Source organism: Oratosquilla oratoria, chromosome 12 (assembly GCF_046742065.1).
Source record: "Oratosquilla oratoria isolate Oo_2021 chromosome 12, ASM4674206v1, whole genome shotgun sequence".
Lineage (NCBI taxonomy): Eukaryota > Metazoa > Arthropoda > Malacostraca > Stomatopoda > Squillidae > Oratosquilla > Oratosquilla oratoria.
This window is the reverse complement of record NC_134788.1, coordinates 13,165,927-13,183,700: the sequence shown is the minus strand read 5'-3', so window position 1 is coordinate 13,183,700 and position 17,774 is coordinate 13,165,927. Positions and strand designations below refer to the sequence as shown.

Genomic DNA, 17,774 nt, shown 5'->3' with positions numbered 1-17,774 from the left:
GAAAGCAAGAAACAACGTAATCAATCATTCTTATGAGTTGTACGATGTTTCTAGATATGTGAAATGTCGTAGCTAAATGAGAAGATTATTTCAGTCTCTTTGCTACAGGTAGCACGTACTATCCAGGATGGCTACCCTTTACCTCCTTGGCATGGTTGATTTGCCAACAAACGTCAAAGAGGTGTTTGAAAATTATTTTTTTTTGTTATGATACACAGGAGGCAGCTTCATCTGTGTTTAGATTGACATGGGTTTTGGAGTAACAGAAATTAGCTATGTTCAAAGAAATGGTGGGTTTTTTGGTCGCATCAGGATAAACGTGGTTCTACTCGGGTGGATTCTGCCAAATCTTTGAATAAGAATCAGTAGCCACATTTTATAAGGATAGAGCTCACCCAGACAAGAAGTCTGGACACGAACAAACACGTCCATCTGCGATGAAACGAGACGAACTGAATATTTGATAGATGGTACAGCATGTGTAAAACAATTAGGCACATCCCTTTCAAATGTAACTCTCGTTCAGTGAAAAAGCTATAAATATTTCTGAAAGCTGTGTTTACAACAAGTGTTGTCAAGTAGTCTCTGCCCTCCATCATCAAGGCTCAAATAACCTAGTGGTGTCAATGAATCTTTCTTAGTGGATGGAAAAGGAGTATGTGTGAGGTACATAGAGTGTCCACCATTGATATTTACGTACCCTTCAAGAAAAATATTCCTAAGCATAAGAAGGTTTTCCTGGCAATTCCGAAGTGATGTGTATTGACTAGATTTAACCCTTAGAGATATCTTTAACTTTCTTTTCACTCAGATTCCTTTATTGTTGTTCCATGACTGTGGAGACCTAAGTAAGAACACCAAATAGGAGTTTGGATATTTCATAGGGAAACTTGCCATTGCTGGTTAGCTCAATGTCAGTGAATTATGACACTAGAATTAAAGAGGAACTTGACCGCCTTCTCGGGTTCTAGTCAGATCTCCTTCACCTCAATTATGTCGTCGTGATCGTGTGTATGTGCTCCTAGTGGTGAACATTATAAATAGGGCGTTATGTCTGAAGGGACCTGGTAGGTTGGACATGTGTTTCCAGTTGTATTTCCTGGCCTGTACAGGTATGCGATGTATGATGGCCACAATAGACCCCACTTACGTGAACTCTCTTATTCTTATCATGTACAAACACTCAATACTGCCTCAGAAACAGAGGAGAAAGCTCTCTTCAATCATTAGAGATGCAATGACTAAACTCCACGCCACTAACGGAAGTGATGGACCTCTTGGAGTCCTCGCATGTCGCTATCTAAAATATTTTTTGTGTCACTGTCATTCTTTAATGTGATGAGTCAAAATCAGTAAGAACATATGAATGGCTGAAAAGTCATGCTGTCTTGGAAGGCAAGAAACAATTAATATGTATTAATTCTAGATCTGAACTGGGATAAAGAATAGATTTACCCTTCATATTTCTACAATATTATTTATTGGCATAAATGAGTACGATTGCGTAAGAATAATTAATTTCTCTATACATTTTAAAACTAATCAATCAACTAAGCGAGGGTCTTTTTTCAGCCTCCCTACCCACCCTTTCGAGCATCCCTTTCATCTTACTCTCTGGGATCCTCATCAACTTAGTTGGGCTCAAGGGATCCACGATGCTGGGTCTCGTGTTGGCCATTGCCTCCTGGTTGATGATGGGCCTCGCCCCGTCTAAAACAGAGCTATTCATGGGACGAGCCATTTCCGGAGCCGCCTATGCCTTCATTGTGACGGTGTCGCAACCTCTGGTGAGCGAGCTGGTGTCTCCCAAGATCCGTGGGTTCGCTGCAAGTCTTCCGATGTTCTTCTCGTATCTGGCCGCTCTGGAGATGAACGTGGCCAATATCTTCCTGCCCTGGTACTTCACGACAACTCTCTGTGCCACACCATTTTTCCTCCTTTTATTTTCCATCTTATTCGTACCCGAGGTACGCATTTTTGCATTACATGGGTATGAATATGTTTGTCTATGAGCATGTACCATACGTACTCGCAAACGCTTATGGGAGGGTCTTAATTGAGAGGATGAGGAGAGTAACAGAGGGAGTAATTGGTGAGGAACAGTGTGGTTTTAGGAGAGGTAGGGGTTGTGTAGATCAGATCTTTGTGGTAAGACAGATATGTGAGAAAGCCATAGGAAAAGGTAAGGATGTTTTTTTTTTTGGGGGGGGGCTCTCTTTTACTTTGCCAATAGCTTCCTCCGATTATACACACTTGAACTAATCGTCTCTTTCCTGTAATAAAACTCAAACTTTGGGTCTCGATTAGTTGTCTTATATCATGATCATCTAGATATTTTATCCACCTATCTTTCTTAATTTCCTCACACAGTTTAACTATTGTTCCAATCAGGGACTCAAGTTTATAATTCAGATATTTCTTTTTTGCTTCGTTCCTTCCAAGTTGGTAACACATCGCTCCTTTTTTATTCTAGATGCACTTTCATTTTTTCCAGTGAACAAATATCTCCTGATTATTTTTCATCCTTTTACCTCTGTATACCTTTGATATTCAGTCGACGATGCCTCCAGGTCTTGGAAATTCTTATATCTATGGTATCCAGTAGTTTGTACACATTCTCTACTACCCCCATGTGTGTGTCTTTACGCTTCGATGGTGATGACTGCGGCTCCGGGGAGGTGGGGACAGACGGCTACTCAAGATGGGAAGACGTTTGTCGTCGGGTTCCGAGACGATCAGTGCTTCGGTCGGCCTTTATGTCTCAGCGAACAAAGATCAAGGCGGCCTTGCCAGCTCGGCTGCTCTGAACAGCAGCGCGTTGAGCAGAGAAGAGAACTACGTAACAATATCCACCATGTTATTGTAGCTTCCCAGGCTGGTACATTTTTACTCTTTTTCCTGGAGTAGCAATCTTCCACTTCTTTTTTTTCTGCGATCGTGCATGTGTGTGTTTTAAAAGAGAGAATGAGGAACGTCAAACCTATTCAGACTTTTTTTTTCTCCCTAGTCCCCTTACTGGTTGGTCAAGAAAGGGCGAGAGGATGCTGCCGTCTCAGTTCTCAAATCGATTTACTCTCCTGACGACATCGAAGTTCAGTTTCAAAAGGTGAAACAATGCGTCACTCTGAAAAGTAAAAAACCAGGAGTTAGAGAACAGGTAAGAATATCTGTGTAGACGTTTTTTTTTTATCGTGTCGCTTGGAGAGTTTTGAATGTAGTCGAATTTTTTCGTTTTTTTTTTTTTTTTTGGTAACGTTTACGGTCAAATGGGTGTCGTAGAGATGAGTAAAAACATATATGGAGACAGTAAGATTAAAAGGAAGAAAGTCAGGTAGTGTGGAAGAGGGTAACAACATTTCATTAACAGGAGTCTTAACTGCAGAAGGTTTTTCCTAAGCTGACTAACATTATCTGGCGAGAGCCAGGATAGTACACAAATGTCCCACTTGGCAGTCAACCTGCTTACCTTAAGGGATTCCTTCCCCCTTGTGAAATTGCCAACCGAACCATAAGTGGCTCAAACCGCGGTCAAATTGCCAAGCTCCTTGGGGCAAATGCCAAAGTGGCCTCAACTTCTTTACTGTGGTAAGCTTTGCCATGGACCAGCTACATGTCTGTTATTCAATAACACCCCTACTGAATTCAATTTTTCAAAGAAAATGAATTTTCTTCGAAATTTTCCATTATAGAATATGTAGGATATCTCTTATCTATGGTCATGCACATTAAAATCATGATTGAGATTATGACGACACATGTCTCTTAGATTAGTTTTATCTGTCCTGAATGAAGTGTCGTGAGTGAGGACGTTGCAACTCATTTACATTTATGCCTTATCCTACCTGTTTCCTAAGACACCAGCTTGAAACTTGAGTCAAAACAGCATTCATGAGTAACGATAGCGTCTACATTTCAGCTGCGCCAAATGAGACACTCAAGCAACTACAAGCCTGTCATGCTGATGGCGTTCATCTACACATGCTATGGGTCCAACGGTAATGGCATCGTTACGCCCTATTCCACCTTGCTCTTCACTCAGGCGGGAATGACCCTCGACCCGCGCCTGTGCACCATAATCTTGGGGGTTGTTCGAATAGCCGCCGTGATCATTGGATCATTTGTCACCGACCTCTGCGGGAGACGACCCCTCTACATCGGCTCTTCGATTCTGAGTATTTTATCCTTGGTCTCAAGTTTCGTTTCCCTGACTTCACTATCATTCCCAAAATGTTCTTGGTGATCTCGTTAATAAGTTTCGTATTTTCATCCGGAGGAATCAACTTAGTACCATCTATCCTGCTAGGGGAGGTTATTCCGTCAGCCGTCCAGTCGGTCGGCTGTTCGCTTTGCATCATAACAGATTGCATAATGTATGGAACCTTTACCTTCATTACCCCATGGCTGATAAATGCCATTTCTCTACGGTTTGTCTTCCTTATTCCTGTAACGACCAATCTCCTTGGGGCTTTTGTCATTTGGGGGTGGCTTCCTGAAACAAAAGGACGGCCACTTGTCGAACTCCAGCAAGCATTCGAACAGCATTCAAACTAAAATGGATATCATACGACGTTTATCTAATAAAACTGTCCTGTTGACATGAGACTTTTTTCGAAAGTGTTACGACAGAAACCTATTAAAGTAGTACGTTATTTGAAAACAAGTAAGCTAATAACATATGTCATAACACTGGTCAACAAAGAATTTGTCCCAAGGAAAACAATAGCTGTATCTTATATGTTTTGCATGCACAGTTCAAAAATAAGGTCCAGTTTCTTCCATCGCCCACATTTTTTGTGTTCCACGGTATGTTACGTTATGTGTGTTACGTGGGATCAATTTTAATCAAGTGGTTGTCACCACTGAATTTGGCAACACTGCATGAGATCGTTATGCACTTTCAGCCAATCTGTTCTTCAAATGAACCACATTTATTGGGTCAGGGAGATCCGAACGATCTTATGCGGGGTTTATACTTGTCAAAAAAGCAATCTGAACTTGTTACTTCTAGGCTAAAGGGATGGAATCTTCTCCAGAAAGATTCCAAAGTTAGTTTTTATCGTAAGCAACATTATGATTTTGAACAATTTTTCTTGCTTGAGGATGGTGTGGTGTTTTGCAATGATGTATATTCTGTTGTGCAGGAACTTAACCATAAATATGACAGGAGTGAGTGGCGCTTGTTTATTGGCTCTTCAAAAGTGAGCTTGAAGCTCCTTTGCTCCACAATGGAAGTAAATTTCCTTCTGTTCCTCTGGCCCATGCAGCTAACATGAAGGAAACATATGAGAGTATGAAGCTTCTGTTGCAAAAAATTGTGTATGAAGAACATAAATGGAATATTTGTGATGACTTAAAGGTTGTGGCACTTTTACTTGGAATACAGCTGGGTTACGCAAAGTTTTGTTGGTTTCTCTGTGAGTGGGACAATCGGGATAAGGAAAATTATTATACAAAGAATGTGTGGCCAAAAGGATCTCTGATCCAATGGGAAAAGAATGTTGTCAATACTCCTCTTGTTGATTCAGAGAAAATTTACCTGCCTCCTTTATATATTAAGCTAGGGTTGATGAACAATTTTGTTAAAGGTATGGATAGAACTGGGAAGGGATTCACATGTTTGAAAAAAAAAAAAATCTAAATTGAGTCACGCAAAAACGTTTTTTTTTTTTTTTTTTTTTTTTGACCACAGATAAGGGAGCTGATAAGAGACCAGATTTTTTATGAAGAGCTAAATGATCTTTAAAAAGCTGCATGAGTGTCATTTAAGAAAGTTTGCGCAGAGTTTTTTTTTGGGGGGGAGGAATCACAAAGCAAATAACTATTCTGAAATCGTAAAAGAACTACTGACATCCTACAAGGCTTTAGGATGCAATATGAGACTAAAAAATCACTTCCTACACTCTCACTTGTACTTTTCCCCTGCAAATATTGGCACCGTCAGTGACGAGCACGGTGAGAGGTTTCACCAGGACAATCTAAACATGGAAACCCCGCATCGAGGGAAGTAGAGCTTTTCAATGTTAGCTGATTACTGTTAGACACTAAAAAGGGATCTCCCAGAAGCAAAATACATTCGAAAATCACACATTTCTACATTCTAAATGTAATTGTCATTGAAATATCAGCCTCATTTATTTGTTATAATTGTTTAAGATTTAATATGCTATCACAGAAAATTTATGCCTGATAGAACAATTCTGAAAACGTATTTGAAATCAGCAGAAAACATTCTGTCAAATTCATCTTTTGCTTGTGGAACAAAAGTATTTTAATAAATTTTGTTGACCCATGTAACGACTGAAAACGATAGAAGAAATAAAGGCTTTCTATTGGTGGTCTGCGAGATGAACCATCTCCTCATCGTCCGTCTTCAAAACCCATCGACATTACCCCTAAATGTAAGAATTGCCCTGAAGAGCTTGCACTCGGTTTACGGACTGAGCTCAATATATATCTCTCTAGCTCCCCTAATTCATCCTTCAACCCCTCCTTTTTTGCGCAAGAAGAGCTCACAGAAAGTACCCGTTCTGTTCCTTCTCCTGATTGCACTGTTCATGGTTATTTGAGGCTTTATGGCAGTGTGATTTAACATATATATATATATATATGTATATATATATATATATATATATATATGTATATAAATATATAAATATATATACATATATATATGTATATAAATAAATAAATATATATATGTATGTATACATACATACACACACACACACACACACACACACACACACACACACATATATATATATATATATATATATATATATATATATATATATATATATATATATATATTCACTGGTCAGAAAACACCTCGATGTGTCATCAACATTGTTTATCATTATATTTCTCCCTCTCATTGATATCATTATCAACAGTAGACCTAACGCATCATTACCTTCATTCTATTTCACCTCGTTTCTTTGACTTCATTTGATTTGATTTGATTTTTATTTCTTTCATTTAATTAATTTTGATTTATCTCGTTTTATTTGATTTCATTCTATTCCATGATATCTTGCTATATCTTATTTGTTTAGAATTTACTTTGTGGTTTTTATCCCTAGGATCTTTCGTCTTAGGGACAGTTCCTCCGGTAGATCCCCAAATTCGAAGATAGTCACTTCGTCCCTGACATCTTTCAATTGTCTTCCAACACGTAGACAAGGAAGGTCACCGTGTAGATTGGAATGAAGCAAAAATCATATTCAATTCAAAGTGCAGATTTAAAAGGAAAATAATAGAATCATCCTTGATTAACAACTTTCCAAATTTCAATATATCTCATGGACAATGGTCACCTGACTGCATTACCACCTGGGCAGTCCACAAATTACTACCATCTCTGGTGAAGGCGGGTGACCTGCCCCGCAAAGCATTAGACGCTACCTGAGTCCTATCCATGTTTCTTCTTTTACTGTTTATAAGACATGCCTTTTACTCCTCTACTCTGTGTTCCACTGCAGAGGATCACAGTCCTATTTATTTCATTTCTTCTTATCCAACACAGTAGGTTTTTGTTGAAATACAAGCCCACCGGCTGCGCCGGCCCGGCTACGCCGGGGGGCTTGGCCTGCGGCGCTGCTCGCTACGCTCGCCGGGCGCTACGCACCCTTACGCAACGCGCACTAGTTACCCCGTCAAGCGTGTCTTACATCATATGATGTGTCATAGTAAACATAAGACACTGGATCAATAAAAGATCGTGATATTGCTACAGTATTTTATTTACACACATTATTTACAGCGGAAACGTCAGTTACTTCTTGTTCATCTGAACTCGAGCTGTCTTCTTCATCTTCTTTGTCCTCGGCTTCATCTTCATATCTCCTCCTTTTCCGAGCCGGCGAAGATCCTTCTTCTTTGAGGCTCAAAATCAGTTCTTCCAGCTCCCTTTTCGTGACAGGGACCCTTTCAGTTTCCTCACCCCCGTATTCTTCATCTTCACTGTAAACATGATTATTGTAACTGCAATCTGGCAGGAGCATATCGATGGCCTTTTCCTCCGAGATGTTGTAAACTTCCTTTGGTATTAAAACCACACCTATTTCTGGGACCTCTTCAGGAATGGGAGTGTTAACTTCTTCGTCTTCTTCCCTACCTCTCGGCACCGAAGGCAGTTCTTGACTGTTTACCTCGTTGTCTGAGAGCAATTTTTCATATACACAGTTAACGGCCGGTCTCAACCTATAACTTTCGTTTACTTTATGCCAGCCAGTATAGATGAAAAGAGAATCCCAAGACGTAACCCGCGAACAGGCCACGTACAACTGACCATGAGAGAAACATTGAACAGTATCTAGAAGTACTCCACAGCAGTTAAACGTCTGTCCCTGAGATTTGTTTATTGTCATCGCGTAACTAAGCTTAACCGGGAACTGTTTGCGCTTAAAGTTAACTGGGGTGTCGCTAGCTTCTAGTGTTATCCTGGGAATCATAACCTGTTCTCCCCGGTGACTACCACCTAAGCTCTTACCAATTATAATGTTCGTTTTCAAGTTAGTTACCAAGACTCTTGATCCGTTACACAGTTTAGGCGGTGAAATGTTCCTGACAACCATCACAACACTTCCAATCTTCACTTTAAGTTGATGTGGTGGAAGAGAAGGGCTTGTCAAAGCGTTAAACACACAAGTCTGGACATCAGTTCCTTCCTCGACCGGGGTGTCTACACTAAAGTATGTCTTCTCCTCTCCCTTAGTTTTCTTTTGTATCATAGAGTTAACACTGTCGACATCATCATTTGTGGGTGATATGATTGCTCGTTGTTCAAAATAGGAAATGTTTAAGAAGTTTTCCTCCAAATCACCATAAACCTTTTCCACTAGCTCTTCACGTGTTTTGACTTGAATACCGAACCCCTCCTCAAGTTCCAAAGGTCCCTGTTTCTGGGATCCGAGTTCCAGCAACTTGCGCGCAAACGTAATGTTTTTTTCATCACCTTTCCTTAGACGCACATTTTCAGTCAATTCCAACTTTGTTATGTCCCGCCACATATAACTGGACTAAATACAATGTTCTAATTCATCACATTTACCTCCACCTCGAATGACAGGTAATATTTGCCTGAAATCTCCAGCGCAGACGAACACTTTTCCCCCCATAAACCGTTCATTACCCAAGATGTCTCTCAACGTTATATCAAGAGCTGTTAACGTATTCTTGTTCGCCATCACGATCTCATCCCACACGATTAACGATGCCATCTCCAACAACTTTGCAAGTTCAGAATTCTTCTTAACAGAACACCCTCTTATTTCATTACACTCCATCAATGGTATCTTAAACATGTTATGGGCGGTTCGACCCCCGTTAAGAACAGTAGCTGCTATACCTGAAGACGCTACAGCTAACGCCATCTTCCCCTCGGACCGCATAGTATCAAGTAACATATTCAAGATGAAGGACTTTCCTGTGCCTCCGGCAGCGTTTACAAAGATTCCATTATTCTCATACTTCTGTTGGTTATTCACCCTATACATGACCACATCATATACCTGTCTCTGTTTATCATTTAAGAGGTCTTGTTTTGATTGAACCTGTTTTTTCAACTTTTCCTTGTTGTAAGACTTCTCTCTTCGAATAACGTTTGAAGTCTTCTCTCCACCTCTAGAAGCAGGTAAGCCGTAAGTGGTGATAAGGCCTCCTCCACAGTTCCAAACATGTTTTTGGATATCGTCTAACGCGTCCAAGTAGATTTCCTCGTTATACTCTGTTAGGTTGTTCTGGTGAAGGAAATCGCTTGCAAATAGATCCTTGGCCTCCTCCCAGATACCGGATTGGTCATCAAGGTCTGAAAACACCAACATGCTGGCGTACGTTTCTCTGAGACGGTACCTGTCGTTGGTGTGATTGATTATCTCTAAGATAGTAGTCTTCCATGTCTCCTCATCACTCAAGAGACCCAAGGCCTTGACAGCCTCTCGGTAAGACGGATATGTCACACCCTCGACTGTTCTGAGATCCTCAAAGGAAGTAGGGCCCGCCTTATGTGTCAACAACAACCTAAGGTAAAACAACTCAACAGTTTTAGTGGAAACAGCACGAATACGTCCCAAAGAAAAGGTGTTACCTTTTCTTTCTCTCCAAACCGAATGGGCCTTGTCAAAACAGAAATGTTGAGGCATCTGATGATAATACAACGTGGAGACGAACTTCTCATCAGATTTAGCACACAACTTGAAGAAAGCGGTTAATTGGGTATCTTGTTTTGCTTTCGCTGTTACGGTCCCTTTAGATGAGTTTTCGTCATAAAACACCTCGTTTTCGCCCTCAAGGTGTAAGTCGAGAGAGGATACCGGGGGATAACTTTTGTATATGTCAAACCCGAATATCTTCCATGTTGCTTCATTCGCATTTATATATCTCGCCTCTTGGAAGTTCTTAATTTCATTCACGGTCCCATCTTTTGTAGTTTTACTGAACAGGACCCTATCACACCCCTTGTTTACATACTTCGTGACATAAGCTATAGCTTTAATCGAATTTGAACATTCAACGTTGATGTGGGCGTCATACTTCACACACAGATAGGGGCTGTAAGGAACAACCTAAGAGTTGTCAATAACCTTCTTCACTCCTTTAACCTTGGTAACAAAAGATTCCCCGCCTTCTCCGATGGACCTACGTTTGTACTCAGGGTACCCATTGTTACCGAACATTAAGTCGTTTCTACAGGTCTTAGGAAAGCCCTTTCCACATGTCGAAGCGGTTGGCTTAGATTTCTGGCAACATAGGAGAGACTCATCGTACCCCTTACACGGTCCATGGATCATACACCTTGTAACGACATCATACAACCTGGGTTCAGCTTCTTTGTTGGGGATTTCAGCGGATATTATATGTGAAACCCTTTCAGCTGTCACACGCTCATTCATCCATAAGAGGATGTGAACATGAGATGAGGAAGTCCACGTTTTTGCCATTCCACACCATAAAGATGCGCCTTCACCCTTCCGAAGATCTGTTTAGATACCAAATCATGCATCAAACTATCAACCTTCAACTTGAATACTCTACTAATTAAATCTGGGCGGTCCCCGATCGACCGTATTCCAGCAGAACCTGTATCATCCATAGCAACTTGCAGCTCCCGCCAATGCGGGTTCATAGTGAAGGTTATGAAATAGTCAGGAGATCCATAACACGTAACATATGTAAGCGCATCTTGTTGGCGCTCTTTCATATATCTGGGACTTCCAATGAAAGTACTGGGCAACACAACCCTTTGACCTGTATCAGCGACTTTATCGCTTCCAAGACATAATATGTCTGCTCTTTCTTTTCGGATCCGTTTCTGGTTCATTTCGAGGTATGATAACCTATTACTTTCTACTTTCACGTAGTTATCCACAACAAACTGTTGAAACAGTCTCCTACACTTGGTTATGTGGTTGAAAACGCCTTCCCGCTCCATATAAAGAAAGGAGTAGAACATACACGGGGATAAACGCTTGTAAGTAGACGAAGTTGATGGCCCCGTAGAGGCGTCACACTCATCTTCTTCAGGCGGTTCAAGACCTCTAACACGGACTTTGGATAACCTTTCCATGGAATGACAATATCCGATGTCACCGTTTGGGATCAACAAAGGATACTGGAAAGCATCGTAATGGAACTTCAAATGGCTCAAACTTGTAGTCTTGAAGTTCGAACCGGGCAAAGGGGAAGTAACTGTTATCTCCAATGGATCTCTATTGGGTTCAAAGCTAACAATCCCACCAACCTGTGATGAAGCAGACAGAAGGTGATACAGACCCTTATGTTCCTTGGTTTTGATCCCGTCTGCCGCTCTCAGCGTGATAGACACAGCAGGCATACTTTTCGTCTTATTAACGTGTTCACTAACTAATGTTTTACACGTTTCAAATTCCTTCAAAATCGGATTTAGACATTCATTATACTGAACCAAGTAATCATAGAACATGGAAATGATATCCTCGTTTGAACTCACTTCCATCCTCTCTCTCTTTCGGCGCTTAAGAGTTTTTTCGTTTTTCGCCTTTCGATCCATGTTTTGTACACGTAACTTAATCTGGTCTTCCTTATCATGATAGAAGTATAAGTCCAGGAATGAAGAAATAGGTTTCCAAAAAGGGTTCTTTTTACCTGCGATCGCTTCGGGGTTGAGATGTCCAATGGTGTGGTATATTTTCCCTTGAATCTTGTAACACAATGTTAGTTCGCTCGGGTCATGGAGTTTGCTTGAAGTGGTAAATGATGTGAAACAGAACAACGCGTTGAACCCACAGATCTTGTCCAGGAACCGTTTAGATAACGGAGAATTTCCTTCGTACATACTTTTAATACCGTTTTTAAGCTCTGAAAACTGGATTTGAGGCGTTTGTCCTTGCTTACAACAAATAGTCTTACGTTCTCCTGCCCATAAAAGCGATTTACAAAGCTTACATTTGAAGTCCCCTATTGTACCAATATTATGGAGCGGTATCTTTGCTTGGTCTCGTAAATAACCTTCAAGCGTATCAGATATTACTGCTATTGAATCCACATAATCCGCCCTAAAATTCTTATCTTTGCGTACCTTTCTGACCATATTTAAGTGATTAATCGTCGATTCAGACAAATCTTTATCCCCGATGAGCCCAGCTCGTAACAATTTCAACTGTTCTTTTACTGCTTTTAACTCGGAACGCCTCTGTTTCTTATTCTTCAACAAAACCTGTCGATGCATCTTTTCCGCCTCACGTTCTTCCCTTTTCTTGATTCTGGCATCCCTTTCTGCCTCTTTAGCTGCTTCTCGTTCTTTCTTTAACCTCTTTTTTTCTTGCAAACGTTCCAATTCAAGCCGCCTCTCTCGAACAATCCGTATATTCTCCGCCACCGAGTCGACGAACTGATCCGGTACACCCTCCTCGTCTGGTCCACTTACTGAACTCACAGTAGCACTCCCAGCTTCAACGACCTCACCAGAGACCTGGTTAAGTTCCGTGTTTTTCCTCTTACAACAGTACTTCTTGAGCTTATCAATCTTTCTCTGGGCTTTAAATCTTCTCTCGAGGTAGTACTTCTGATACTCAACGTGATCAGCTTTTGCTCCCGCTTTTATAAAATTCTTAAACCCAGTAAAGTAATGTTTCTCAAACCCTTGCAGAGCTTTCTCCGAAACATCCCCATTGTAAACTCCAAGATGTTCAAAGTCTGAATCCTTGTACTCGAACTGTCGATTCTTCTTTAATGTGTCGTTAAACGACAACACTTTGCGATGAAACAACTTTATAGACTCTCTGACAGAAAATCCCTTGGAAGACTTATAGAGATCAGGAAACTTGACTGCATGTTCCCGTTTCAAAACAGCCAAATCCTTTACACCGAGAGACTTTTTATTAATCTTCTTCACTTCAGTAACCCACTTCCAGAAATGCCGATTTCTTCGTACTTTCTCCGCTGGTGCCTCACCCATGTTGTGTATAGTAACCGTATAAATCGTTTTCTTCCAGACTGTCCTCGCGCCAGATCACTGTTAAAACACTCACCCCCGGTCCATGACCCCCTGTTACCTTTTGTTCGGGTCACGCACTTTCGTTCAGAAATCTTAATTTTGACCATTTCCATTTTTATTTAATTAATATATATATATATATATATATATATATATATATACATACATATATATATATATATATATATATATATATATAGTTATACATATATATACATAATAGATTCCAAGAGAAATCGTTTAATCGTATCTCACGATATGGTCTCCGATTCCTTTAGCTATTATTGATTCTAGCACTTTACCTATAAACGACGTCGAACTGATTTGTCTGTAGCTGTTTATAGACGATTTATCATCATTTTTGAAAACAGGAACAACATTTACTTATCCCCAAGAAATAGGCACGAATCCAGTGTTTACCGAGTTACTAAATACTTCCGTTAACTGGTCGTAGATTTCTAATTTACACTCCTTAAGGTATGAATATATATATATATATATATATATATATATATATATATATATATATATATATATATATAAATATATATGTGTGTATATATATATGTATATATATATATATATATTTATATATATATGTATATATATATATATATATATATATATATATAGAGAGAGAGAGAGAGAGAGAGAGAGAGAGAGAGAGAGAGAGAGATGGCGGGTTGGAGGAATAGAGGGAAATATATGGCAGGGATGGCAGCTACTTTTTTCACACAATAAGAACGGGCAACTGTCAAATTCACATTTTCTTCTACTAGTACAGAAGATGAAATAGCCCCTTGCTTAAATTTAAAAGATTGGAGTCCAACTTGCCTTTCTGAAGAAATTCATGGTCAATTTCTTACTTCAGTTGAGGAGCGTGGTGAATAGATTACTTCAACTTATGTCCGTTTCATCTTATTTCATCTGACTACAATGTAAACTAAACAAAACAGGTGCAGTGGAAGCACATCGAAAAAGGTCAATGACACTTGAAAGGTGAACCAAACTCAAGGAAATTTTCTACTATTGCTCAGCAACTTATGAAAATTAAATAGAAAAAATAATATATTATCAAGCATAGGGTTTCGGATGGTAATAGTGCTCCTCAGTAATATATTTCACTCTTATGAGATACCGTTTGTTTTAGAAAGCCGTTCACAGCCAGAAGTAGTTGGGAGGTAATGACTATTAGTAGCTGTACTTGATAAACCCATAAAAGTCTACGGTGTGGGCGATGATGTTTTTGTTTTGAAAATGTAAAGAAAATGGGCATTGGTTGCTTTCGGGCGGTAATGATTTAACCTAACAAAGGAAATAACTTATAACGAAGAGATGTTATTCTCCTTGTGATAGAGCAATGAAAGCGTCCAGGGTAGGACTTTGCCGTTGATATAGTGGTGGGTAGAATCTGACAGCTTGAATCAGGACATTATGAATTTCCTTCATATTTCTCAACTTATGAGAGAGAAAAATAATAATCAGGCTAGCATCTTTTTTCTAGCAAAGTCCAATTATTTCTGAAAGTACTGAAATACACCCACAACTGATAGAAAACAATGTCTTGATATTTATAAGGAAGACAGAAATGGCGATCTTCCACAGTGAAAATGAAGTTGTTCTGTAAAGAATAATAAGACAAACATGACACTTTCAGGTGAGTGATGTCCAAAGATTATCATTAAAAGAGAAGGAGAGAGATGGGACTGATGGTAGCCAGTGGGTATCGTGTCGACCCCATGAGCAGTGGTTGTGAGTTCGATTCGTGAAACCCACTGATGATTATGTCGCGTTCGTTCCAGATAACCCTGGCTGGGAGGTGAGGCGGACCAACATCGGCTAAAAGAAAAAAAAAAAAAAACGCCAAGAATGATTAATTTCCGACTACTTGAGAGTAGGATTGCGAGTTTAGTAGAGCTGTTGTTACTAGTTTCCGTTGATATGTTGTTAAGCATAATTTGCTCAGAGAAAAGAAATCTATTAACAACTAGACAAAGAGATGGAGGAAGTGATTACCGTCTAAAACCCAATAAACATCCAATTTTGATGTGATCATTTCACCAAGCAGATAACATGAATAGAATTTTCAGAATCAGCAAGTGTAAAATCCACCTGACTGTCTAAACAGAGAGATAACAAGGCTGAAACTAGTCATTCATTGAAGCTCTCAAGACCTTGTTTATAACATATTTGAACTTGTACAAAGTCTCTGCTACACAAGTCCCCAGTACAAGGTCATCGCTGTAACAGACCGGTACGAAATCTGAACGGCTGCAGATTAAGGGAATACGAAGTAGAGGGAATTCGAGTGCCCATTGTGATCACGGGACACTTTTCTATGCGCATTTGTGCGTAATGATAATTGACGCCCTGGGTTTCCCTGACGAGAAACTTGCAGCCTCACGGTGGATGGCAACGGTTTTCCTTTAGATCACTCTGGGGAGAAAAGATGGTCTATTTTCTGTGTTGCATCATGGCTCTGGGTAGTTTCTATGTTATCGCCTTATAGCACCAGGATGATGATGGGAACTTTCGTGTGAAAATGTGGAGGCAATACGACTGAAGCCATTGGAGAGAAATCTTGAGCACGGTACCGAGACCGAGTGTCAGACCATCGGGGCTCCACATTCAGATGGAAGTGAGAGTGTCGATTAGCTCTAACGGTGGTCGTCGTTAATCCTGCCATGAGTCATCAATGATATTGATGATGATGTTCCGTCAGTTCGCTGAATGGATTATATCAAATTTCCTTCCATTTTTTTTTTTTTTTTTTTTTTGTCAAAACCAATGATGTTACTTTCAATGCCTTTTGAGTTACGTCATACTTTTCTCGTTGCTTTTCAGAGGTTAGTGAGCAAATTGTTTCATGTTATAATATTCTTAAATATGTTTCTAGACATTCCTGTAATTTCCAGTAAGGACATCTATGAACGTTTAAAAAGGCTTGGAGATATTTCAAATAAACTTTCCAAAACAGGAATGAAATTATAATTGTTGAAATAAATATTCCTAAGACCTGAAGTAAGATTCACTGGGCAAATTTGTGTTGAGTCAAAATATTCATGTGGCCACGGACAAGATCAAGGTCATTCGATATTGCCCTATTCTGACTAATGCTATCACAGTTAAACTTTGTGGCGTTTTACCTAAGTACTACAAACACTTCTTTCTAGATTCTTAGCAAATGCAGACCAACTGACCAAATTTGCGGAAAGGAAACAAATCTTTCATATGAAGTAGATTTAGGCAAGATTTTTCAAGATTATTCACCCCGTGGTTCCTATGGGGCTTACAGTCTATCCTAACATCCTTCAGATCTTATGTCTACAAAGAAAGTATTGTAGAATCTCTGTATGATAATGTTCTCACGGAAGTACATATAAATTACATATCTGGCCCTCAATCCTTGTTGTTTTTTAGTAAAAAAAAAAGTGCTTTTAGCATTCTTCTTTGCCATTTCATAGGAACCGGTGTATAAGAATATGTCTAAAAATATTTATTTTCTAATCAATATGCTACATGTTCGATCTTAAAAAAATCCGATTTCGTTTTCCCATTACTATAGGATATATGACACTAGATGTGACATTTTTATGTCTTTTGATTTATCCAGCGGAAGAGCAAAGTCGTAATCATGAAAATATGCAGTGCACGTTATCATATCTTCAGATATAGATAAGATACGGTGATTTACAATGTCAATTGATAATGGAGTTATTGCTATTGCCTTGGCATTCTGCTCATCATGCATCAAAGATCTTGTGGGACGAGATAAGATATCTTCACTAACTTTTTTTGTCCACAGTAAGAGCTACCTACGGAGACGACGACGAAGACGATGGTGATGACGACGCTGACGCTGATGATATCAATGATGATGAATATTAAAAAATTATCAATATTTTATATTGTAGTGTAGTCGTAGCAATAAGACATAACAGCATAGTAAAGTACTAGGAGTAGTAAATGATATTATGGTATTGTAGATGTGAGCATACAATATAGTATAGTAGTACATATACCATTTATCAAAGGTTTTTTCCCCTTACAAGGGAGGTAAAAAAAAAAACAAAGGCACAAAATCCACTCCCACCCATTCCATCCCCACATACACCACTCCCATCCACCCCCTCCCTCCCTCCCTCCCTCTTATCTTGGCTCCTCCTGGATGACGGGTCATCCCTGCATCCTGTCCACTGCCCTGGGGTCAGAAGCAGTGTCGCAAGACACAGCACGTCCACAGCAAGGCCGCTTCGACGACAGTGATATATGTTAATTCAGTATAACTGAAGTATGAATG

At 39.7% G+C, this 17,774-nt stretch overlaps 3 protein-coding genes across 3 annotated transcripts; 1 reads left to right on the top strand and 2 right to left on the bottom strand.

Annotated features, from left to right (window-relative positions):
* The first annotated feature begins 1,655 nt into the window (after positions 1-1,655).
* On the top strand, positions 1,656-7,135 carry LOC143030208 (facilitated trehalose transporter Tret1-like). The gene is made up of 5 exons (XM_076193368.1): positions 1,656-1,897; positions 2,555-2,678; positions 3,008-3,157; positions 3,917-4,172; positions 7,083-7,135. Exons 1-5 carry the CDS (start codon positions 1,656-1,658, stop codon positions 7,133-7,135), a joined length of 825 nt encoding a protein of 274 aa, XP_076049483.1.
* Positions 7,136-7,655: 520 nt separating this feature from the next.
* Positions 7,656-9,011, bottom strand: LOC143030207 (ATP-dependent DNA helicase PIF1-like). The gene is made up of 2 exons (XM_076193367.1): positions 7,943-9,011; positions 7,656-7,702 (listed from the first exon to the last, which is right to left on the bottom strand). The coding sequence occupies exons 1-2, from the start codon at positions 9,009-9,011 to the stop codon at positions 7,656-7,658; spliced, it is 1,116 nt and encodes a 371-aa protein (XP_076049482.1).
* A 9-nt stretch (positions 9,012-9,020) lies between these two features.
* Positions 9,021-10,892, bottom strand: LOC143030206 (uncharacterized). The gene is made up of 2 exons (XM_076193366.1): positions 10,816-10,892; positions 9,021-10,551 (listed from the first exon to the last, which is right to left on the bottom strand). The coding sequence occupies exons 1-2, from the start codon at positions 10,890-10,892 to the stop codon at positions 9,021-9,023; spliced, it is 1,608 nt and encodes a 535-aa protein (XP_076049481.1).
* Positions 10,893-17,774: the final 6,882 nt, after the last annotated feature.